The 24647-nt window shown below is 36.9% G+C and overlaps 2 protein-coding genes across 7 annotated transcripts in view; both read right to left on the bottom strand.

The window, feature by feature from the left end:
- CATSPER3 (cation channel sperm associated 3) overlaps positions 1–16084 on the bottom strand; it is a 36524-nt gene extending 20440 nt beyond the window's left edge. The window contains exons 1-2 of the mRNA XM_032476786.1: positions 12440–16084; positions 10770–10923 (exon numbers count right to left, since the gene is read on the bottom strand). Of these exons, the coding sequence (XP_032332677.1) occupies positions 10770–10923; positions 12440–12540 (255 nt within the window). The 5' untranslated portion in view covers positions 12541–16084. The remainder of the gene's footprint in view (positions 1–10769; positions 10924–12439) is intronic.
- Positions 16085–17616: 1532 nt separating this feature from the next.
- PCBD2 (pterin-4 alpha-carbinolamine dehydratase 2) overlaps positions 17617–24647 on the bottom strand; it is a 45399-nt gene continuing 38368 nt past the window's right edge. For 2 of the 6 annotated variants that reach the window (XM_032476780.1, XM_032476782.1), the window contains 2 exons: positions 19398–19550; positions 17617–18222 (listed from right to left, as the gene is read on the bottom strand). In XM_032476780.1, coding sequence (XP_032332671.1) covers positions 18127–18222; positions 19398–19550 — 249 coding nt within the window. In that variant the 3' untranslated portion in view covers positions 17617–18126. Of the gene's footprint in view, positions 18223–19397; positions 19551–23363; positions 23369–24647 lie in introns of those variants that run through there. The other 4 variants (XM_032476784.1, XM_032476781.1, XM_032476783.1 and 1 more) reach the window with 4 other exon arrangements.

Raw genomic sequence — 24647 nt, 5'->3', positions numbered from 1 at the left:
GTTCATTCTGAGTATTTATTATCTTTGTTTTTTGATTGAGGTAAGATAGGCATACCATGAAACTGATCATTTTAACCATTTTTAGGTATACAATTAATTCAGCGACATTAAGTACATTCATATTATTATGTAATCATCACCATTCTCCACTTCAAGAACTATTTCACCATTCCAAACAGAAACTCTGTACCTAATCATAATTCCCATTCTTCTCTCTAGTCAGCTCTTAGTAACTCTGTTTTACTTTCTGCCTGTATGAATTTGCCTATTCTAGGTACTTCATATAAGTGCAACCACACAATATTTGCCTTTTTGTGTGTCTGGTTTATTTCACTTAGCACGATATTTTTAAGGTTCACCGACATTGTAGCATGTACCACAATTTCATTCCCTTTTAGGGCTGAATAACATTCCATTTTAAGAATATACCACACCTTCTCCATCCATTCACTGGCTGATAAAGCCATGTGTTGCTTCCGCCTCTGGCTACGGAGAATAATGCTGCTATGAACACTGGTGTACAAGTATCTGTTGGAGTCACTGTTTTCAGTTCTTTGGGGTACACACTTGGTATTGGAACTGCTGGATCATATAGTAATAACTATGCTTAACTTTTTGAGGAACTGCCAAACTATTTTCTATAGTGGCTGCATGATTTCATATTCCCACCAGGAACATACAAGGATTCTAATTTCTTCACATCCTCATCCACACCTGTTATTTTCCATTTTACAGGTTTAAAAAAAAAAAAAACAACAGCTGTCCTAAGGGATGTGAAGTTGTATCTCATTGTGGTTTTGATTTACATTTCCCATTGGAATGACTAGTGATATAGAACATCTTTTCATGTACTGTTCATTTGTATATCTGCTTTGAAGAAATGTTTATTCAATTCCTTTGCCTGTTTTTGATTTGGATTCTTTTTGTTGGTAGTGGTGGTAGTGTCATTGTTGTTGTCGTTGTTGAGTTGTGGGAGTTCTTTATATATTTTAGATATTAATCCCTTATCAGATATATGATTTGCAAATATTTTGTCTTATTCTGTGTGTTACCTTTTCACTATTGATAGTATCCTTAGATTCACAAATGTTTTTAATTGAAGTCCAACTTATCTATTTTTTCTCGTTTCCTGCACTTTTGATGTCATATCTAAGAATCAACTGCCAAATCCAAGTTCAAAAAGATATACCCACTGTGTCATCTTCTAAGAGTTTCTTCTAGCTCATATCTTGGATGTTGATTCATTTTGAGTTAATGTTTGTATATGGTGTGAGGCAGGGGTCCACCTTTACTATTTTGCATGTGGATATCAAGTTGTCCCAGCACTACTTGATGAAAAGACTATTTTTCTCCCACTTGAAAGGTCTTAGAAGCCTTGTCAAAAATCAACTGACCACAGATATTTGGCTTTATTTCTAGAATCTTAATTCTATTCCATAGGTCTATGTTTGTCCTTAATGCCAGTACCACAGTTTTCATTACTTTATCTTTGTAGTAAGTTTTTTTAAACATTTTTTATTGAGTTATAGTCATTTTACAATGTGTCAAATTTCAGTGTAGAACACAATTTTTCAGTTATATATGAACATACATATATTGTCACCTTTTTTTCACTTGTAGTAAGTTTAGAAGTCAGAAAGTGCAAGTCCTCCAATTTTGTCCTTCATTTTCAACATTGTCTTGGTCATTCACATTAATAAGAATTTGAAGATCTGCTCTTCAATTTCTTTTTTTTTTAAAAGGCTGTTGAAATATTGATAGGGACTGCATTGAATTTGTAGATCATTTTGGAAGATCCTCTTAACAAGCCTAAACAAGTTTTCTAACCTATGAGTATGTGATGTCTATCTATTTCAGTCTATATTTTTCTTTCAGCAACATTTTATAATTTTCAGTATATACATCTCTCATCTCCATGGCTACATTTATTCCTAGGTATTTTATTATTTTGGATGTTACTGTAAATTTTGTAAATTTCATTTTCAGATTGCTCATTGTTAGTGTATAGAAATACAATTTTTGTTGTTCATCATGTATCTTTCATCATTTAATAGTTCTAATAGTTGTGTTTGTGTATGTGTATTCTTTAGGATTATACATATATATACATGTATGTGTATATATATATATATATGATTAAGTCATCTGCAAATAAAAATAATTTCAGTTCTACCTTTTTGATTTGGATACTTTCTAGCTCTTTTTTCTTGCCTAATTGCTCTGAGCAGAGCTTCTAGTACAATGTTGAATAATGAGGAAAGCAAGCATTTGTCTTGTTCTGATCTTAGGGGAAAGATTTTCAGTCTTTCACCACCAAGTATGACGTTAGCTGAAGATTTCTTCATAATTATCTATCATCAAATTAAGACATCCCTTCCATTTCTAGTTTAGGTTTTTTTGTTTTTTAACCAGGAAAGGGTGTTGGATTTTGTCAAATGTTTCTTCAGCATCTACTGAGATAACCATGTCAATTGTTTCCTTCATTCTCTTGGTGTATTACATTGATTGATTTTCATATGTTGAACCACCTTGCATTCCTGGGATAAATCCCACTTGGTCATGGTGTACAGTTCTTTTAAGTGTGCTGCTGGATTCAGTTTGTTCGTATCGTGAGGATCACTGCATCTATATTCATAAGAGATGTTGGTCTGTAGTTTTCTTGTGATGTCTTTGTCTTGCTTTGGTGTCAGTGTAATGCCAACCTCACAGAATGAATTCAGAGGTATTCCTCCTCTTTCATTTTTTGGAAGAGTTTGAGAAGGACTGATGTTCATTCTTTTTAAAATGCAAGGGTAAAATTAACTAGTGAAGCCATCTGGTCCTGGGTATTTCTTTGTTGGTAGGTTTTTTATTAGCAATTCAATCTGTTTATTATAGGTCTGTTTTCAATATGTCTGTTTTCTATTTATTCTTGTGTCAGCTTGGTAGTTGGTATGTTTCTAGGAATTTGTCCATTTCTTCTAGGTTATCTAATTTGTTGGTGTACAATTGTTCATAGTATTCTCCTGTAACATTTTTTATTTCTATAAGGTCAATAGTAATGTCCCAACTTTCATTTCTTATTAGCAATATGAGTCTTCTTTTTCTTGGTCTGTCTAGCTAAACGGCTTACCAATTTTGTTGATCTTTTCAAAGAACTAAATTTTTATCTTATTGATTTTCCCCTATTATTTCTCCCTTCTCTATTTTGTTTCTCACTCTAATCTTTTTTATTTCCTTCCTTCTGTTAGTTTTGGGTTTAGTTTGCTCATCTATTTCCAGTTCCTTAAGATGTCAAGTTAGGTTATCAATTGAGAGCTTTCTTATTTCCTAATGCAGGCATTTACAGGTATAAATTTCCCTCTGAGCACTGCTTCTGCTGCAATTTGTAAGTTTTATTATATTGTGTTTTCATGTTCATTTGCTTCAAAGAATTTCTAATCTCCTTTGTGATTTCTTCTCTGACCTTTGGTTATTTAAGAATGTGTTGTTTAATTTCCATATATTTGAAAATTCTCCAGTTTTCCTCCTGTTACTGATGTTTAGTTTCATTCCACAGTTGTCAGTAAAGATATTTTGTATGACTTCAATTTTTTAAAATTTATTGAGAGTTCTTTTGTTGCCTGATATATTGTCTATGCTGGAGACAGATCAAAACAAACACAGTGCTTTAAGAATAAAGTCTGCTCTGCTGTTTCTGAACCAGGGACCACAGTCCCACACTGGAAACACAGGCTGATGTCTTATTGGCCATCACCATGCTGAGAAGGAGTGTGGGCCAAAGGCGAGTAAAAATGCAAAGTTTTCCCACATTTTTTAAGTTGCCTCTTTCTTGATTCAGTGTTCACTCAGTTGCTGCAAACCTTTGGCTATTTTCCAGAGTTCTGACAGTTTCTGTCCCTTATTTAGGTGTTTTTGTGGACAAACAGACCCTTGGAGCTACTTACTCTGCCAATTTCACTCACATCACTCCTGTCCTTCATTTTTGGAGGACAGTTTTTTCTAGATGTAGACTTTTTTTTATTGCTAGTCTTTTTCTTTCAGCACTTTGAATATGACATCCGCCCCCTGCCTTCTGTTCACTGTGGTTTCTGATGAGAAATCAGCTTACTTTTTTTTAAATTTAATTTTTAATAGACTTTATTTATTTATTTATTTTACAGCAGTTTCAGGTTCACAGCAGAATTGAGCAGAAAATACAGAGAGTTCAGACATAGCCCTCCCCACCCACACATATATACCCCCCTACCCTCAACATCCCTCATCAGTGTGGCATATTTGGTACAATCGATGAACCAACATGGACACATTATTATCAACCAAAGTCCATAGTTTACATTAGGATTCACTCTTGACATTGTACATTCTATGGATTTTGACAAATGCATAATGACATGTAGCCACCACTATAATATCATACAGAATTATTTCATTGCCGAGAAATCAGCTATTACTCTTGTTGAAGATCCTCGTATGTGATAAATCACTTCTTTACTGATGTTCTCAAACACTGCCTTTGTCTTTGTCTTTCAGCAATTCATTTATGATGTGTCTAGGTGGATCTCTGAGTTTATCCTACTAGGAGGTGATCTTGGAGATCTTGAATGTATAGATTAACGTTTTTCATCAAATTTAGGAGAGTTTTGGCCATTATTTCTTCACGTTCTTCCTAGCCTTTCTGTCCTGTCCTGTGACACCAATTACATGCATGTTTGTATGTTTGATGGTGTTCCATGGGTCTCTGCTCATTTTTATTCATTCATTTTATTTTCTGTTCCTCACAAAATTGACCTACCTTCCTGTTCTTTAATTCTTTCTTCCACCACTTCAAATCTGTTGCTGAATTTCTCTAGTGAACTTTTCTTTTCAATTATTGTACTTTTCAACTACAGAATTTCTATTTGGCTTTTTTTTTTAACATTTTTTTCTTTATTCATATCCCCTATTTGGTGAGACACTGTTATATTTTCTTTTATATATGTTTTTATTATAGTTAATTTATAATGTGTCAATTTCTGATGTACAGCACAATGCTTCAGTCATATAAGAATACATATATATTCATTTTCATATTTTCTTTCACCATAAGTTACTACAAGATATTGAATATAGTTCCCTGTGCTATACAGTATAAACGTTTTGTTTATCTATTCTTTATATATTTGTTAGTATCTGCAAATCTCTAACTCCCAACTTATCCCTTCCCACTCCCATTCCCCCTAGTAAACCTAAGTTTGTTTTCTATGTCTGTGAGTCTGTTTCTGTTTTGTAAATAAGTTTGTCTTTTTTTTTTTTTTAGATTCCACATGAGTGATATCATATGGTATTCTTTCTCTTTCTGGCTTACTTCATTTAGAATGACCATCTCCAGGTTCATCCATGTTGCTGCAAATGGCATTATTTTATTATTTTTTATGGCTGAATAGTTTCTCATTGTATAAATATACCACAGCTTCTTTATCCAGTCATCTGTCGATGGACATTTCAGTTGTTTCCATGCATATTTTCTTTTAGTTCTTTAGATAAATGTTTTTCTTTAGTTCTTTGAACATATTAATAACATCTCATTGAAAGTCTTTACCTAGTAAGTCCAATAGATGGTCTTCCTTGGGGAAAGTTTCTATTGGTTGCTTTTTTTGGGGGGAGGGGTAGAAAATTGGACATTTTAAGTTATATAATATTGGAAACTTTGGAATTCGGATACTTCCCTCTCCCTAGCATTGCCATTTTTTTTTTCCTGAACTAATTCTGTAAAGCATGTATTCTTTGTCGGGTGTCAGACCAAAGTCTTTGCTCAGCTTAATAGCTGATGGTTTGACAGAGTATTCCTAATGCCTGGAAGCAGTAAGTCTCCCAGCCTCTGCCAAGGGGGTCTGTGTGTTGGGGCATGTATTTAATGCTCCAACAGTTTACAACTCTGCCTTAACCTTCTTTTACTGCTTGCACAGAGTCTCAAGATTAGCCAGAGGTGAGAGATCAGGACCCTTCAGGACTTTCCTGGTAACTTCACTGGGATTCCTCAAGAGTGTTACTAATTTTTCAATTTCATGGTTGGACTTTTCATACATGTTATTTTCAAAGACCTCATAGCCACCCTGTAAGGTGTGTATTAATGACATCATTTTACAAATGTTGTAGCTGAACCACATAGAGTTTAAATAACTTGCTCAAATTCTCACAGCGAGTAAGAATGTAGTCAAGTTAGGTCTTGAACACAAATCTGTGCAAGTCTGTATCCTTTCCACAGCACAGAACTTCCCAAGGCTTGCCAACCAGGATCCCTAAGGAAGGCATGTTTAGTGGCCCATATGGCCTCTGGAGGGCAATCAAAGGATTCAGATCTCTTAACTCATCTCTTCCCCTGACCCCTACCGTCCTATACATAACACGATATTCTACAGACCATGGCCCAGTTCTGCAGGATGGTGGCGTGGAAGGCACTGTCATACCAACACATTCACACAAGTTGTGCGAAAGTGGACCCTGAATGTTTCAGGCACTAACTAGGGTATTCTACCACCTCCCCCACCTCTGACACCACACTATGTCAATGCGAAACCTTTTCACCACCAAAAAGGAAATTTATTATTTACCATAAATGAAGATAAAGTACATTTTAAACATGTTTATTGTACAATAAAACACATATAGAACCACCTTAATGGATTGTTCCAAGGCCAACTTCCCTGTAACTACCACCTAAGTCGAGACGTAGAACTTTACCAGTTAGCCCAGAAGCCCCTCCATGTCCCCATCCCAATCACAACTCCCCCCTTTCCCCCCAAATAACCACTATCCTGATTTTATAGTAATCACTTCCTTGCGTTTCTCTGTAGATAGAAATCCATGTGTGCATTCCTAGAATGCTTTAGTTCTCTTATAAAAATTTTTAAAATTTGGTATGTCTTCAACTCTCCTATTCTTTTTTTTTTCTTTCCTTGTAATTTATTTGTTGAAGAACCCAGGCAGTTTGACTTGTAGAATTTTCCAGTCTGGATTTTGCTGACTGTACACTCATATTCCCCTGTCTTCTGTTTCCTAGAAATAGACAGCTAGATGAAAAGGCTTGATCAGATTCAGGTTTGATCTTTCTGGCAAGATTGTAGGTTCTGTTCTTTCATAGGAGGCACATAGGATCTAGTTGTCCCTCTTTTTATGAGGATAGCAGCCACTGATGCTCAGAATGCCTAGATCTATTACTTCACGGGTGCTGAAATATTGTGATATCCTCGTTTCATTGTTTCCTTTTCATTTATTAACTGGGACACGTCTATAAAGAGAGTTTACCCTTACCAACTATGTGGTTACTCAGTAACACAGGGGATTTAAGAAAGATCAGTAATGCTTGATTCTCTCCCTTCATTTGACAGTGTTTGAGATAAAAGGATTAGTTCCTTAACACCCTCTAAAAGTGATCTCTTAGCTTTTTTTAGTATCACTATAAATGTATGGATTATATGATGAGTTTCAAAGCATTGTAATTATTAGCCTTATTGAAGCTCAAAGTGCCCATCTTTGGCCAGTAAGAGCCTCTTCAAGTTGTGTCCTGAGTCCTTTTGACACAATCCCAGTAATCTTTGATAGCTTCCTTGCTATCTGTATGATGAGACAGTCCTGGCTCATCTGGTATATTTTCTATACTAGACTTATAATCAGCCATTCCTCTAAAACTTCCTAGTTATTTTAGTGAGAAATTGTAGTTCAACATCACATTATGGGCACTGAGGATGCATAATTATCAAGTTAATCAATGTTCTAGGTTTTTCAATGGATAAAGATAAATGTTAGTAGTTTATATAGTTAGTAGTTGATACTTCCATTTAAATGCAGAACTCCTGGGTTTTTACCTAACTTTGTATTACATCCATATCACCTTTCTTCCCTGAGTATCCTAGTTCTCAAGAACATAGAGGGAAACAGCATTAAACTGTCCCATAATTTCCCATCTGCTTTATCCTGTATTGCACACACCAGTCTCAGAATAATATTGCTAATAGTATCACCACTAAGTTGATTTCCAAAAAGTGGCTTAAAAATTTTTCGCACTCTCCCCATTCTTCCCCATTTTTTAGTTATACTGTATCTTCATTGTCCAAGGATATATTCATTAATGTGGTATAGTCTCTCCTTGTTGACCCATAATTGTCAGTTCAATAAATAATAATATTTTGTGTCCATTGTCAGTCCTAATGTTGATGCTTCTCTAGTCATTTTGGTTGGCTGAAACTTACTCTTTACTAGGTTCCTAAAGAGGGGCTCAGGGGAACAGTATTAGCCAAGTTTTTTTAACACTGAATACAGTTTGTGCCCTTTAAACTTAAGTCATTTTTGCTAAATCTAGAACTCATGGTTCACATTTCATTTCCTGAAGTACATTACACGTTACAAGTTACTCCATTTTCTTTAGCATAAAGCATTACCATAGCAAAGTCTGATAATAATTAATTTTCTTTTCCTTATAAGCTTCTGCCTAGATGCTTACAATTTCCTCCACTCTTTCTTCCTTTAAAGTCTAATAATTTTGCTAGAATATATTTTGGTGTTTGTTCTTGTAAGCCCATATTCTCAGTATGCAATGTGTGCTCTTTCAGTGTAGTTTCAGTTCTTTTATTTCAGGTAACTGTTCTTAGAGTATAGATTTTATTGTTTATTCTGTTCCTTTACTTTGTTTCTGTTTGTTTCAAATTCAGACTCCTAATATCCTTACATGGGATCAATTTTCCTTCATCTCCAATGTTCATCATTTTCTCTTAAATCCTTTTTATCTCTTCATTTCTTATTGATTTTTAAGAATTTCTCCCATTTTAATCCTGTATTTCTCTTAAGCTATTATCTGTTGCATTTAATTGCTCCTAGTCTAGTTTAGTCTTCATTTTTCAACAGTTTTATTTCTAATTCTTTCCTGAGTTTTGTCACCTCACTTCTGTTCTTTCCTATATCATTTTCTTAAACATTCACCTTGCTCTGCAATAATACAGTACCGTTTTTTATCTGTTTTTGTGCACATATCTTTGTGGTGGGCTTTCATTATCTACAGGGATATTATTTTCCACTTCACTCTTTTTTCTTTTTTTATTAAGTGTAGTCTATTTACAATGTCGTATTAGTTTCTGGTGTACAGCAAAGTGATTCCATTATATACATATATACGTGTGTGTGTGTGTGTGTATAGTCTTCTTCATATTCTTTTTCATTATAGGCCACTACAAGGTATTGAACTTAGTTTCCTATGCTATATAGTAAGACCTTGTTGTTTGTCTATTTTACATATAGTAGTTAGTATCTGAAAATTTCGTACTCCCAATTTATCCCTTCCCACCCCCTTTCTTCCCTGGTAACCAAAAGTTTGTTTTCTACGTCTGTGAGTCTGTTTCGGTTTCATAAATAAATTCGTATCATTTTTGTAGATTCCACATATAATTGATAACATATGGTATTTGTCTTTCTGTTTCTGGCTTACTTCACTTAGTATGATAATCTCTAGGTACATCCATCTGGCTGCAAATGGCATTACCTCTTTTTTTAATGGCTGAGTAGTATTCCATTGTATATACACACAACTTCTTTATCCAGTCATCTGTTGATGGACATTTAGGTTGCTTCCATGTCTTGCCTATTGTAAATAATGCTGCTATGAACACCGGGTTTTCAAATTGGAGTTTTCTCTGGATATCTGCCAAGTAGTGGGATTGCTAGATCATATGGTGAATCTATTTTTAGTGTTTTAAGGAATCTCCATACTGTTTACCATAGTGGCTGCACCAATTTACATTCCCACTAACAGTGTAGGAGGGTTCCCTTTTCTCCACACCCTCTCTGGCGTTTATCATTTGTGGACTTTTGAATGATGGCCATTGTGACTGGTGTGAGATGATACCTCATTGCAGTTTTGACTTGCATTTTGCTGATAATTAGCGATACTGAGCATCTTTTCATGTGTTTATCGACCAGTTGTTTGTCTTCCCTGGAGAAATGTCTGGGTCTTCTGCCTTTTTTGATTGGGTACTCTCTTTATTCTGATAATAATGTTGTATGGGATTTTACCTCAATCTTTTTCTATTGCATTTTTTAATATGAATTTAGTTTTCTCGAACTTTTACGAGAAAGTGTGAGTCTAACTTTTTCAAATATTCCCTCTTGATTTAAAATGCTGCAGCTTGATTTCTGAGGTTTCCTGGTTCTAGTCCCCTCCTCCAGTTTTATCTGAACTTCTCTGGGTTCCTAATCTGCTCAATTTTCATTCCACTCCCAATATTTCTCCTAAGTGTGGAGTGCCGTCCTTGAAAGAAGCCCTAGATTGTTAGTTTTGAAAGTTCACAGGGTCTGTACTGTTCGAGCCCCTACAGAAATCTCCAGCAACCTCTTGCCCTACCACACTCCTGGATTAGGCAGCACGCTTCCTGATCTCAACTGCTGTTCTCACATCAGCCCACCATTATTTCCAGTGAATCCTTACTCCCCTGCTTCATCTCCCACAGATGCTAATATTATGCAGTGAGGCTCTTGGTAAGGGTAACTTGTTAACTAGTCTCAATGTACATGCTGAGCATGGGTTTTTGGTTTTGCTGTCTAGTTGCTCTGTCTTTTCCTAAGAGGGAATCCAAGGATATCAAAAAACCAAGTCACTGTTGCTACTGCTGCTGCTGTCTTCCCAGATTTTTGAGTACTTTTTAAAGTCCTTGGAATTTTCCTACAGAAAAATTTTTTAACAAAATGTTTTAAAAATCTTTTAACATTCTCAAAAATAAAACAGGTGAAATAGAAGAAATGGACCCAGTTTATCTGCTTACCTCAAAAAATCTGAACAAGGGGAGTCTTGACTTTGGATAAGTCCACAAGATCATAACTATGGCATTACTTATGATGGTGCTAATCATAATTATCATAAAGACACGACTCGCTAAGAACTTCTTCACAAATGCCTGAAATTGAGACTCCTTTCTCCTGTCAAAAAGATGAATAAGAGTTATGATTATCATACCACAGGGACAGATCCCCAAACAATGCATATTTTTTGTAGGGACTAGGGTTTGCTTCCCCCCTTCTATGGATGTAAACTTATATATACTTTAAAATTGCAGTGAAATACTAACTGAATGAAATATGAATGATGATTACACAGTGTGTCTGTCCCCACTCGGTTACTCAGTTCCTTCTCTCTAGACCTTCGAAAAAGAATGGTTACTTCTTCTCAAGTGAAACAAAACATTACCTGTATTCACTCATTCAACAAGTTTATACTGAGTGACTACTACCTGACAGGCAACATAGTGGGCACTGGGTATATAATGTCAATCGAGTAGGGAAAACTGCTAACCAATCACCTGTACAAGCGCTTCTAAATCAATGATAAAAAACTGACCACCCTAAGAAAAAATGGGCAGTCAACTCATGAAAGAGTTGCAAATTAGAGTAAAACTATTAATTGTGCTTATAAAATTAGTAGAGACTTAAATATGATCATATTTCATGCCGGCAAGAGTGTGAGGGAGTAGTCCCATAAACTGCAGGGGAGATGCAAACTGACCAGCTTTTCTGAAAAGCCTTAGTTCTGTTCGTTACCCTCTGACCCAAGGAATCTATTCCAAGAGAATACAACATGAAATGCAAACAGTGACTTTAGCCAAACATGTTTATCCCAGCATTATTTACAGCAAAGAGAACTTGGAAACAATTTAGAAGACTAAAGAACATAAAAAAGTTAAGTAAATTATGGCATATCCATCTCATGTAATATTATACAGACACTACAACATGTCTATGCATTTTTCATGATTTAGAAAAATGTTTATGACCCCTGGAAAGCAGAACACAGAAACAAAGCAAGATAAAATTTCTCCATTCGAAATTATCTCAACTGTGCAAAACAGAAAGAAAAAAATTTGGCATGAAATATGCCAAATTGTTGATAATGTCTGCCTACAAATGGTGAGGTTATAGGTGATTCTTGTTCCTATTTTTTACATTCATCCGTGCTTTCCAAATTTTCTCAGAGTATGTACAACTTTTTTCCAATATATATAGCAAATGAATAGTTTCACTCAGTAAAAAAAATATAGAGAGAGAATGTATATACTTTTATGATGTATAAAAACAAGATATGCAGTTTTCATTATATGATTTGAGATCAGGTCTGTTAGTAAAACAAAAACAAACCTTCAAATTATCTAACACAGTAGCAAATAAAAAAGGACAAAAAGGAGTCAAATTAGTCCTTCCGCCTACAGGTCAAATAAGAGTGTGACTTTAGTTTGATTAACCAGCCAAATGTAATATTAAAGCCCAGGAAGCAAACTGTTTGGCTGAGCCATCACCAGCCTCACCAGTCAGAGCAATCAGATCATCAAGGACGAGTGCCTCAGTCTGGGAGGTGGATGAGTGCCTGTGAGAAGGGGCCAAGAGGCCCCAGCATTGCCACCTGCACACTTCTTCACAAGCAATAGACATAGAGAATACTTACTGAAATTTCCAGAATCTCCCACAGAACAGCAGTGACACATTATCTAACAGTGAGCTAGAAATAACTTTTGTGTCATTCTGGTGATGAAACTGTTGTGACATTTTCCAAATTTTCAATTTCTATTCCTCGCTTTTACCATCCAACAGAAAACCCTTGCTTAGGAGTTTCCTTGGCATCTAGATTCCAAGAGGCAGCAGAGCAGGGTCCACTTTGAGGTCACTCTTTGTGAGGTCACTCTTGGGCGTTCCAATAGTTACTAGGCTGCAGGCCCCTGGAGGGGAGAGTCCCCGGCTGATCTGCCCATGGATCCTCTCTTCCCAAGGAGCCCAAGCACCTCAGTTCAGCAAAAGGCTTACAAGCACTCCATAACTGTGCAGCTCTAGGCCAGACCCTCCTTCAGGAAGCACCCATATCCGACAGACAAAACCCCTTAATAATGTGTTAGAATAGGTTAAGGGTCACAGAAGAGGGGAAAGCCAAGTTCCCTGGAGTTTAAGAACAAGAATGCACATCCCGGGCATGGCACTGGAGACCCCTGGAAGGACACAAAGATTTTGATGGATTTGGGGCTAGAACACAAGAAACAGGAGGTGCAGAGATATTCATGCCCAGCACTGGCTAACCAGGGGCATGGAATGTGCATGTATGAACCACACCAACAGAGTATAAGGGATTAGCCATGGGTAGAGATGTCTCAGGTACAAGAGCAATAGGGTCTTCTGCTCTGTTCCATTCTTGGAACTAATATATTCCCCTCATTCCGCTTCTCCAAGCCACTTTGGCTTCCAAGGCAAATCCAAACAGACTTCTGGGTAGTCCTGGGTTGAATTAAATGTTTAGTGGCTAAGTCGTTCAAATTCCTCAAAACTTAATTTCTTAGGCCATAATAAAAGGTGATGACCACCTCACCACCTCCACTGTGCCCAGAATTCTAAAATAAGCCTATGCAACCATTTCGGGTAAGGAAATACTCTCGTGTGTAAGCAGTATGCTAACCTGGGAAATTACATCTTATATACTCAATTTCTCCACTTAAATTCATCAACAGCAAAGCTTTAAAAAACTTTTTGATGAACATCTCCTAGATTCAAACTTTGGCCTCATCTTCTCATTCTACATTCTCTCCCTCTGGGATCAAGCTCCTCCTATGACTCCCACTGCCTCCCTTGGGTCTATATGCCCCCTAACGCTTTCTGGGCTCCTGCCCAATACGCCCACAGTGGCCTCCTGGAACAGCTGCTCGGGACAGCCTGAATCAGTTCTCCATCTCTGTTTCCACCTGCCCCAATACATCAATGTGCCTAATCCCGCTGGGGCAGACAAGGATCTCAGTGAATGTGTGCTAGGTGAATATACAAATGAATGGCTCAAGGGTCCTTACACTCACTCAAGTAGCTGAGCCTAGCAGGATTCGATTTCCAGGAACCCCAACGGTACACATCTGTCCTTCCCCTCTTTAAGCACCAAAGCATGCCTTTGGGGAGAAATGAAGAAGAGATCAAGGATGTAAAAAACTCCTTCTTGGTGGCTTGGACAGGTGAGGAAAGATGGCCAGGTGGAAGCAGTTGAGAAGAGCCCAGTTGTTCTTGGTGGACTACACCAGCACAGCCAACCACAGCTGAACACGGTTTCTGAAGTCACTGATGAAAACATCTAGTGTGGGACCAGGACTCCAGCGGGTGGGTGGCATCAGAGGTGACGCACTTATTCAGCCCTACTGAAGTCATCCCTATCTCCTTAAGGATAGGTGGGCAGGGTGGGCATCCTGAGATGAGAAGCTAAAGGGCCACCTCTTCTGTCCTTCCAGCAGCAGCTCACACTCGGCCCGACATGGGCAGCGCCAACTCAGCAGCACACAGCTGGGGACAGTCAGCAGTCAGCAGGCACGGCACCTTGGTGATTCAAGTCTCCCGGCCAAGAGTCATTCCCAGTTCCCTGTGTAACTAGAATTGAAAGACAAAGTTGACATATCATAGCTAAACCCATTCCATTTCTGGCTGTTCTGCAGGAAACTTTATAAAACTAGAAGTTACCGAGTTCAACTAGGATATTTTTGAATGCTGGATTAGAAAGTACAGACTACTCCACACTAACACTAGTAGTCCAATACTTCAACACTAACGGAGGTCAGCTCTGTGTCCACATGCATTATACATGTCAGAAAGTACACAGTATTTTCAGAACTTTCATTAACTTAACTTTAGAAAACAACACTGTCAAACGTGCTAGCCTTGAATTATTATCTACAGAGGTCACGCAAAGCGTCAAAGGTCATGCCTACTTAACTCCCCTCTACTCCAGCGGTCATTTAGAAAGAAAAAGGAGGGAAACCAAAGGTTACCACATCAGAGAAACCACTGTCATCACACAAAGCCATGGAACAGAAGAAAACTTGGGAGTCTCCAATTTTGACAATGTCTCTTTTAAGCTGAAATGAGTTACTTAAAGCAAGTCTGGGGGTTCATTTTGTTGGAATTTACCACAGGGAGTATTTCCACAGACTTCTGATATGGGATCTTTGATTCTCTACAGTAAAGTTCATGAGTTCCAGCAGATGTGATGCCCCTTAATGTTGCCCATTAGTCACACCTTCACTGAGATGTTAATTAACAGCTGTGTTCTCAGGTCTTCACTGTCTCAACTATAAACCGTATCCACTCTCTCCACTGTGCTCTCCGTGGTGTAGGTTAATAGTTTAGCCTCTCAGATTTACATTCAAAATAGGGGGAAAGGTGTCCAGGGTACAGTGAAACAAGCTAAATAACACCACATGGAAGCAAACAAATGAATTCAGAATATTCAACATGACCCAGTTTTTACAATAAATCAAAGACATGGAGAGAAAGGGGAAGTTGGCGCAGACAGGGTAAGGGGGTGGGGCACTTGCTTGTGCCAAACTGAAAGATTAAAGAGAGACAACAAGCAGATGTGATGAGTGAACTTCATGTGGATCCTGATTAGAACAAAATTACGTCCAAAGACATTCTTGGGTGGGAGGGGGTAGCTCAGCAGCAGAGTGCATGCTTAGCATGCACGAGGTCCTGGGTTCAATACCTAGAACTTCTGTTAAAATCAATCAATCTAATTACCTCTCCCCCAAAAAAATTAAAAAAAAAAAAAAAAAGACATTCTTGACATTCAGAGCAATTTGATTTTGCCCAGGTATTAGGTGATACTAAGAAATCATGTTTTATTTTGTTAGGTGTGATGACAGCATTCTGGATTACCCCAAAAAAAGACCTTACTTTCTAGAGATGTTTACTGAAGGATGCAGGGGTAAAATGACATGCTATCTGGGATTTGCTTTTAAATACTTCAGCAAAGAAAAAGGAAATGGGGGATTATATGAAGTAACTGGGGCAAAATCTTGGTAATTATTAAATCCCACCATCCAGGTAAGGTGAGGGTTAGGGTTAGTACACAGGGGTTGAATGTACTATTCACTCTATTTTTAAATATGTTTAAATTTTTTCATTTTTAAAAGTTCATGTAAAAAGTTTGAAGTACTGAACTAAAAATCTTTGGGAACACCAGTCAGAATGGCCATCATTCAAAAGTCCACAAATGATAAATGCTGGAGAGGGTGTGGAGAAAAGGGAACCCTCCATCACTGCTGGTGGGAATGTAGTTTGGTGCAGCCATTATGGAAAACAATATGGAGATTCCTCAAAAAACTAAAAACAGACCTACCATGTGATCCAGTAATCTCATTCCTGGGTATATATCAGGAGGGAACTCTAATTCGAAAAGATACATGCCCCCCCCAATGCTTATAGCAACACTATACACAACAGCCAAGACATGGAAGCAACCCAATGTCTTATCAACAGATGACTGAATAAAGAAGTTGCGGTATATTTATACAATGAAATATTACTCAGCCATAAAAAAGAATAAAATAATGCCATTTGCAGCAACACGGATGGACCTAGAAATCATCATTCTAAGTGAAGTCAGAAAGAAAAATACCATATGATATCACTCATATGTGGAATCTGAAAAAAAAGAAAAAAGACATTATGAACTCAACTACAAAACAAACAGACTCGCAGACATAGTAAACAATCTTATGGTAACCAGGGAAAGGGGTGGAAAGGGATAAACTTGGGAGTTTGAGATTTCAGAATGTTAGCCACTATATATAAAAATAGATTTTAAAAAAGTTTCTGCTGTATAGCACAGGGAACTATGTTCAATATCTTGTAATAACCTTAAATGAAAAAAAATGAAAACAAATATATGTATATATATGCATGATTGGGACATTGTGCTGTATACCAGAAATTTACACATTATAACTGACAGTACTTAAATAAAATTTTAAAAAAATATTTGGTAATAAAATGTATAAAAGTTACCAAATCTGTAATATAGGAAACAGTTTCTAAAAACACATAGCTTTGACTTTTCCTCTGAAAAATTTCAAAGAAGTACAAGTTCCAATGTCCAGGCTCTGGACCCCCAGCAGTCACAGAGCCTGGGTGGCTCTTCTCTCCGTTCGCCCCCTGCCCACTCCACACACAGGGCAAACTGACCATATCGGCCTCTCCAAGGCCAAGAGAACCAGACAAAAACCGGCTTCAGAGAGCTCAGCTTCCTTGTCACATTCCCACATGGTTTCTTAGACTTGGGGCTGGGACTGGGGCTGGGTGGGGAGGGGAAGCTTTGCTTCTCGTGATGCAGAGTGATTTTTCTGGCCTCTGAAGTGAAGTGGGGTATAAAGATGATCCCTGTTAAATCCTACTACCATAACACATGTTCCTTGGATGGATATATATACATTCTTTTAATCTACATTCTAATCTCATTAATAACTTCATTCCAGAGTTACCTCAAAGAACAGTTACTGCATTTTTTAAATAATAGATTACTTTATATTCCATTTTACTCCCGTCAGTGACACACGGAGTAAATAGAGCTCAGTACTGGCTAACACCCAGAGCTTCTAGCTCAGTGGCTACAGACTCTCAGTTCAGGGGTCACAATATGCAAATGAAAAAAGATGACCCTTGGTTCCTCCAGAATTCAGAATGTCAAATCAGGACCTGGCAGGTTCGTCACCATGAGAGTGAATTCTTATATTGCCCCACTTGCTGGAAGCCACGGACAAGACACTTGTCCTTTCCTTTCACTCACTGTCTGAAATGTAAGGATAAAACACAAGACGGCTCACCCAATTTTTGTGACATCTGTAATTTAATTCACTACTTAAGGAGTAACAGCAGCTGAGATCCAAATCAACTTTAGCATCATAAGAATCGTTACATACAGTTAAAGTCATCACATTTCAGTTTACCTACAGAGTTCATCGTTCTTTTTCTACCTTACAGCTGTTCCGCAACACAATGCATTTCTAAAGTCATCATAATTCATTCAATTTCTGGATTATAAAATGTGTGAATGCTCCCCCATGCCAATTTCTGGTCTTTCAGAATGCTATTTCTCTTTTTGAATATTATTAATAGAATTACTTGGGTTGATTTACCTTATGTACGTGATTAGATACAATGAAAAATACCTCAGGCTCAAGTTTAAGTCATCTTTATTTTTTAAGCACATGATTTTTACAAAATGCAATACTTCAAAAGGTGAGCTAAATTTACAACTTAATTTTTTCATTTAAATTGCCTTCAAAATACATTGGCGCTTAAGATGCATATAAGATTTTACATGCGTTTTAGATGAAATCACACAGAAGCAGCTGCTTTTTCAATAAACTTGGCCAGTTTCACATCTCTTTTGGTCAGTCCACCACAGTCATGCGATGTGAGAGTTATCTGGACCTAAGAAAGAGAGAGGCAGTTTTTAAAACCCTGAGCTACAATTCCGGAAAGTCTCCCTTGGTGGTTCAGAAATCAATCTACTACTCAATATTTATCTTTGAGAATTGAGGAGATTAAATGATTTAGAAAATACTGCATTATGAATAAGCAATGCATTTCTAAAACTCAGCAAACTCCAGGGGCATAGTTGGCTTCAGGCTGGGCCCAGCAGCCACCCAGGGATAAAAAGTTCTCTCATGTGAAGAGCAAATGAGCTGCCAGAATCTCAAATCTTGTCTCTTGAGAAAAAAAAAAGAGAGAGACTGAGGTTCCATTTTAGCTCCCATTACTTTAATTACACCAACTATTTTCAGGCCACTGAGAAAAACCAAGCTATCAAATGTAGTATCTTAGCAAACATGTTAAAAAAGCCCATTTCCAAATTAGAGAAGTGGGGTGAGGGTGGGGTGGGTGGGGTGGAGGAATACAATGCTGCCTCTTGACAAATCAATTAGAAAGCAAAAGAAAAATTATGGGCAAAAAAAGGCAATTAGGAAAGAAAAGTTCCTGCAAGCTTTGGAATTATTCCAATAAATCACAAGAATACTCTGAAATTTTCTTTTTTCAAAGAGACACAGAACCACACAGGAATCTAGATGGTAACACATTGTATATGTCATAATCATTAAGGCAAAGACACTCTTTGAGAGAGCCTGATTCTTCTCACTGGGCCCCCTTAAAACTACTTGATTAGGTCTTTCCAGTCTGCTCTTTCTCTTAAGGTCAGTTCCCAGTGAGGAAACAGAATTTAATAAATAGTTATTATTTAAATACAATTCTTGAGCAAATTTATTTCAATGAGATAATTAAGGCTATATCTTATTTGCTATCCTGAGGGTTTAAAAATTTATCTACATGACTGATATTCAAGTTTAATTCCAGAGCCTAATTCAGCCCAAGTTTTTCCTACTAGTTTCAGTAGAAGACAAGCATGAAAATAAAGAACTTAGTCAATGTTCTCTTGAGCAGATCTGAAAATCTGTTAGCAATCTGTAGGGATTCTGAGAGAAAGAATAACTGAATATTTACCTAAGCACAAGGACACTTACCTGCACAGGATGACAACAAACAAATGAAGAAAGAAGTTTCTTAAACTCTATAATGAGGGTGATCCCAAAATAAGGCAATTTATTTACCTTGTTGTACACATTGAACCACTCCGGGTGATGATTCATCTTCTCTGCTTGTAGGGCAACTCGGGACATAAAGCCAAATGCCTGCATAAGATGCGGGACATTAAAGCCAAAAGCCTGCATAAGATGAAGTCCAAAGTGATGACCAAGAGTCTTCTGCCCCAGACCAGAGAGAAAACATGAGAGCAATCCAACCAGATAAAGATATGGCTACAACCCTTAGGGAAGCCTGGAAAGTCGAATATGGAAGGGAATCCTCTCCACAGAGCTGGGGGAGCGGTGTAGCTGGACTGTGACCAGCTGCTCAATGGTAAAAAACAATCAGGCTCAAATAAACAAAGCAGGAAATTGGTCTCACCCAGTGACCTGTCTGGACTGTTTAATTGTCCTCAGGACGAGACTCTCCAAAATAGCACAGGAATAATTTCCCTTCAACCCATTATCCTGGATCTCACTACCTGGCCCCAAATCTTAGGAGTCACTTCTGCAGCACTGCTCCTTTTGTTTGTAAGGACTGGATTGCTAACTAGGGCATCAACCACAAAGACTACGGAAAAAGGTCTTGCGAGTGTGTCTTAAGCAAAAACTCTCACAGAAATGAACCACCAGCCCATCACCCAGGCAGGACAGGAGGGGATGAAAGATTATTTTCACTGACATCCAGAGTGGGACAGAAGGACGGGCTCAGGGTCTTCTTGGTACTGCCCAGCACTGCTATTTCAAAGAGAAAGCACCCTGCCGCAGGGCAGAGGGCTGCAGACCCAGTCACATGCCTAAGTGGAGACCTGTCTTCACACCACAAGGAAAGTGCAAACCTAAATTTTGTTAAGCAGAAGGCAAACTTATCCTGAAAGGGGGAAAAAAAACTTCTTTTTTTTGCTTGCTTTCAAATTTTTATGAGGGTAATTGCAAACAATAGGAGAGTTTGTCTTTTTCGTGTCCAGAAGGCAGAAATACTTGGTAAGACTCTAAGGTAATGGTACATTAATTACAAAGTTACAGTGGAATTCACAGGGCAGTACCCATTACAGCCACATAAATAAATATTTAACTTTGTTACCCTTATCCAGAAAAATCAATCTGATGTTAGTTAGGTTATGTTTTTTGGATCACCAAATGACATAAGAGTGCATTTCCAAGTTAACAGTGAGAAATATGGAAGATACCATTTTCAAACAGTTCTGTCATTCATGATTCCTATCTCAGAATTGGTTTTATTCACGACAGAGTTCCATTTTGACATTTAATGCCTAATGGTTTTCTCTATTAAGAAAAGGAAGGAAGTTCAAGAAAAATCCATTTAACCACATATGGAATTATAAATGGGAAAACAATATTCACTCTCCCACTCCTTCTCATTTCATAATCTGATTCTCTAGATTGTGAGAGGAAGGGATAAGTTGAATGAGAGAGTTTGTTTTAATTATTCAGACAGAGTTAAGCTGTTTTAAATGATATACTATGAAAAATTTGACCCTGTTTGCCTATAAGGCCTTATTTTCACTTAGCTTTAGAAAATTTACAATCTCATCACCACCCCTGAGAGACAGTAATAAAGACACTAGGGACATGGGCTTTTGAATAAGAGAGTCCTGGATTCAAATCCCAATTCTACTACTCAACTGTCATGTGATTTAACTCCGAGCCTCAATTTTCTTTCAGTAAATTGGGTATAATAATTAAAAGCTCACGTAATTACTTTAACTAAAAACGAGGTACGGGATATAAAAGCACTTAGCACAGCACCTGGCACAGAGTAAGAGAGCACAAAAGGCACATACTGCTACCACAACTGCTTCTGGCCAAACTGCATACCATAAACCTTATAAAACTTAATAGGAGGTGAGCCCTCCCACAGCCATGAGAATCTAAGACTCCAGTTGCTGTCCACCAGAAGAATGGCCCTCTCCTTTCCCATGTGCCATGAGTAGAGACTGACACACATATACCAGATAAATAGATAATACACTGTGGCATAACACCCTGATACACTTCATACCAAGAAATGAGGTGGGCACAGCCAGTCACCGTCCAAGTCCTTAAGCCCTAGTGGCCACAATTACTCTGAATCATGCTATCCTCAAATGTCCAAAGTGATGCTTAGAATCCTTTACCATTGCCCAAAAGCCAAATGGACAAGTGGATGATGTGAACATGATCAGAAGTGCTCCTCAAATCTTTGACCACCAGCATGCTATCAGCATAGTCACAAAATCTATTCCATCACAAATGACTTAAAGGAGAACACTCACATCCTATAGAGGTACATGGATCAATGAAAAAGCATTTACCCTATCTACATACAATGTTAAAAAACAAAAAGAGCACATTCAAAGGACCTCCAAATTTGTATTTTTCTCAGCTTTACATATTTCCCTTCAACTGTCATCTAATACTTGCATTTAATAAAATATCACAAAGCCTGATAAACTATTTATGCATGACTTAATCCTAATTCTTCCTTGGGGAAAGAAAACTCAATCTGCTCTGGGAGCAAAGAGACAACTCCATAATCCTTCTTCCACATAATGTAACCAAATAATCTTTCAAATATTTATTTTTAAATTCACAAATTAAAAACATCCATAACAATATAAATTCAAATTAAAGTAAAAAAATTCCTGCAAGGAAGTGAGATGAGTAGGCAGGAGAGGGAAAAAGCAAAACCTCAAAGGGGAATTTTGATTATTTGGAATATAATAAGGAATAAATATGACTAAACAGCAGACTTGGCAGATAGTGAAAAGCATCTGTCTCTTCTTTCAAAGATTTATTTTTACAGCCCTACCTACTTGTTACCAAGAGGGCAGTTGGAATCTAAAGATCTTGAGCTAGCTAAAAGCACAGGCTTTCTAAAACCATTCCACCAAAGAAAGCTGCCAACAGCCCAAGGTAGAATAGATACCATCAACTCCATAAAAAGCTTTGAGGACAGAACTGAGAAAATGGGCAAATGAAGTAGAAATTAAGAGTTTATAAGAATTAGAAAATAATACAGAAGACAAAGTAGATCTACCACATAGATAACTGTCAATCAGAGAACAATCAAAAAAAAAAAAAAAAAACCCAGAAAAAATGTAATTCAAGAAAAATTTTCAGGAAGAAACAATTTAAATTATATCTATACATTGTAAGAACTCAGTCATGTCTACAAATCCTAGTAAAGTTAGTAAATTTCAAGATAAAAAAAAAATCCCTTTGGCATCTAGTCAAAAAGATCAATTCACCAATAACAATGCAAAGAATCTGACTGACTTCAAACTTCCACACATCAACATTCAACACAGAAGTCAGAGTAGCAATGCCCATAAATACTTTAGGAAATGAATGTGCAAAGAATTTTATACCCAGCTAAACTGTTGTTCAAAATTAATGCAGGAGACATACATTGTTTTGAATGCAGTAAGTCAGGGAATAATTCCCATTCACCCTTCCTAAGGAAACTTATTAAAGGATGAACTATAAGTAACCAAAAGATGAACGGAGAAACTATACCAAAGGTATTGGCAGTTAGTAATAAATTCACTCAGCTCTAGGAATACATTTAAAACACTTGTGGGGATTACAATCATGGAACAAAATGTAAATGTTATAAGCTACTAAAAGGGTGGAAGGAAACAGAAATAGGGAAGGTAGATGAAAGTAAAAAAAAAATCTTTGAAGTTGCAAAGAAATATTTAAACTTCAGAAAAAACTCTGAAAGCTAAAAGATCAAATGTTAGATATAAGTATAGTTAAAGGTATAAAACATAAGCACTAGAACTAAAAAATAATATGAACTAAAACTGTATGGTGAAGAGAAAACAGGAGTGTAATTTTGACACTGCTTAATGGGAAGACCACTACCTAAAGAAATGCTTTCTAAAGAAATGGAGGACTATATTAGCTATGTAAAATTATAGGTGTAATAGTATCCACAAGAAGAACAAAAATAAAAATAGAAATATTCATAATTAAATAAAGAAAAACATGATTAAAATGAAACAAACAAAAAAAAACCCAAGATCTATATAATGATTTAAATTAAGTAAGAAAAAAGTATATTGGTTCTGTCATGTTTTTAAGACCAAACATTTTTCCAATCAATAAACATAGAGCCTAAATCCAAATAATTGAAAGAAAACTTTACAATGGATCACAAAGCAAAACTCGGTCACTAGAAATTAAAGGGCAAAGGCAAATGTAAAAAATTTTTAAGAAATCATAAGGGTTTTTTTTTCATAGAACTAGAATAATCCTAAAATTCATATGGAATCACAAAAGACCCAGAATTGTCAAAGCAACACTGAAGAAAAAGAATGAAACTGGATGCATAACTCCTCCTCCAGGCTTCAGACAATACTACAAAGCTACAGTAATTAAAACAACATGGTACTGTCACTAAAATAGACATACATATCAATGGAGCAGAATACAGAGTCTGGAAATAAACTCACATACCTACAGTCAATTAATCTTTGACAAAGGAGGCAAGAATATACAATGGGGAAAAGACAGTCTCTTCAGCAAGTGGTGTTGGGAAGCTGGACAGCCACATGTAAATCAGTGAAGTTACAGTACTCCCTCACACCACACACAAAAATAAACTCAAAATGGCTTGAAGACTTAAACATAAGACAGGACACTAGTAATCTTGAAGAGAACATAGGCAAAATATTCTCTGACATAAACTGTAGCAATGTTTTCCTAGGTCAGTCTTCCAAGGCAATAGAAATAAAAACAAAAATAAACAAATAGGACTAACTAAACTTACAAGCTTTTGCACAGCAAAGGAAACCATAAACAAAATGAAAAGGCAACCTACAGAATAGGTGAAAATATTTGCAAATGATGCAACAGACTAGGGCTTAACTTCTAGAATATACAAACAGCTCATACTACTCAATAACAAAAAAACAAACAATCTAATCAAAAAATGGGCAGAAGACCTAAACAGACTTTTCTCCAATGAAGACATACAGATGGCCAATAGGCACATGAAAAGATGCTCAATATCACTAATTACCAGAAAAATGCAAATCGAAATGATACCTACAATGAGGTATCACCTCACACCAATCAGAATGGCCATCATTAAACAGTCCAAAAATGATAAATGCTGGAGAGGGTGTGGAGAAATCGGAACCCTCTTACCCTGTCAGTGGGAATGTAAATTGGTGCAGCCACTATGGAAAACAGTATGGAGATCCCTTAAAAAACTAAAAACAGACTTATCATATGATCCAGCAATCCCATTCCTGGGCAGATATCAGG

Source organism: Camelus ferus, chromosome 3 (genome assembly GCF_009834535.1).
Source record: "Camelus ferus isolate YT-003-E chromosome 3, BCGSAC_Cfer_1.0, whole genome shotgun sequence".
Lineage (NCBI taxonomy): Eukaryota > Metazoa > Chordata > Mammalia > Artiodactyla > Camelidae > Camelus > Camelus ferus.
Note: the sequence above shows the minus strand (reverse complement) of the source record. Positions and strands in the feature narration are given on the sequence as shown.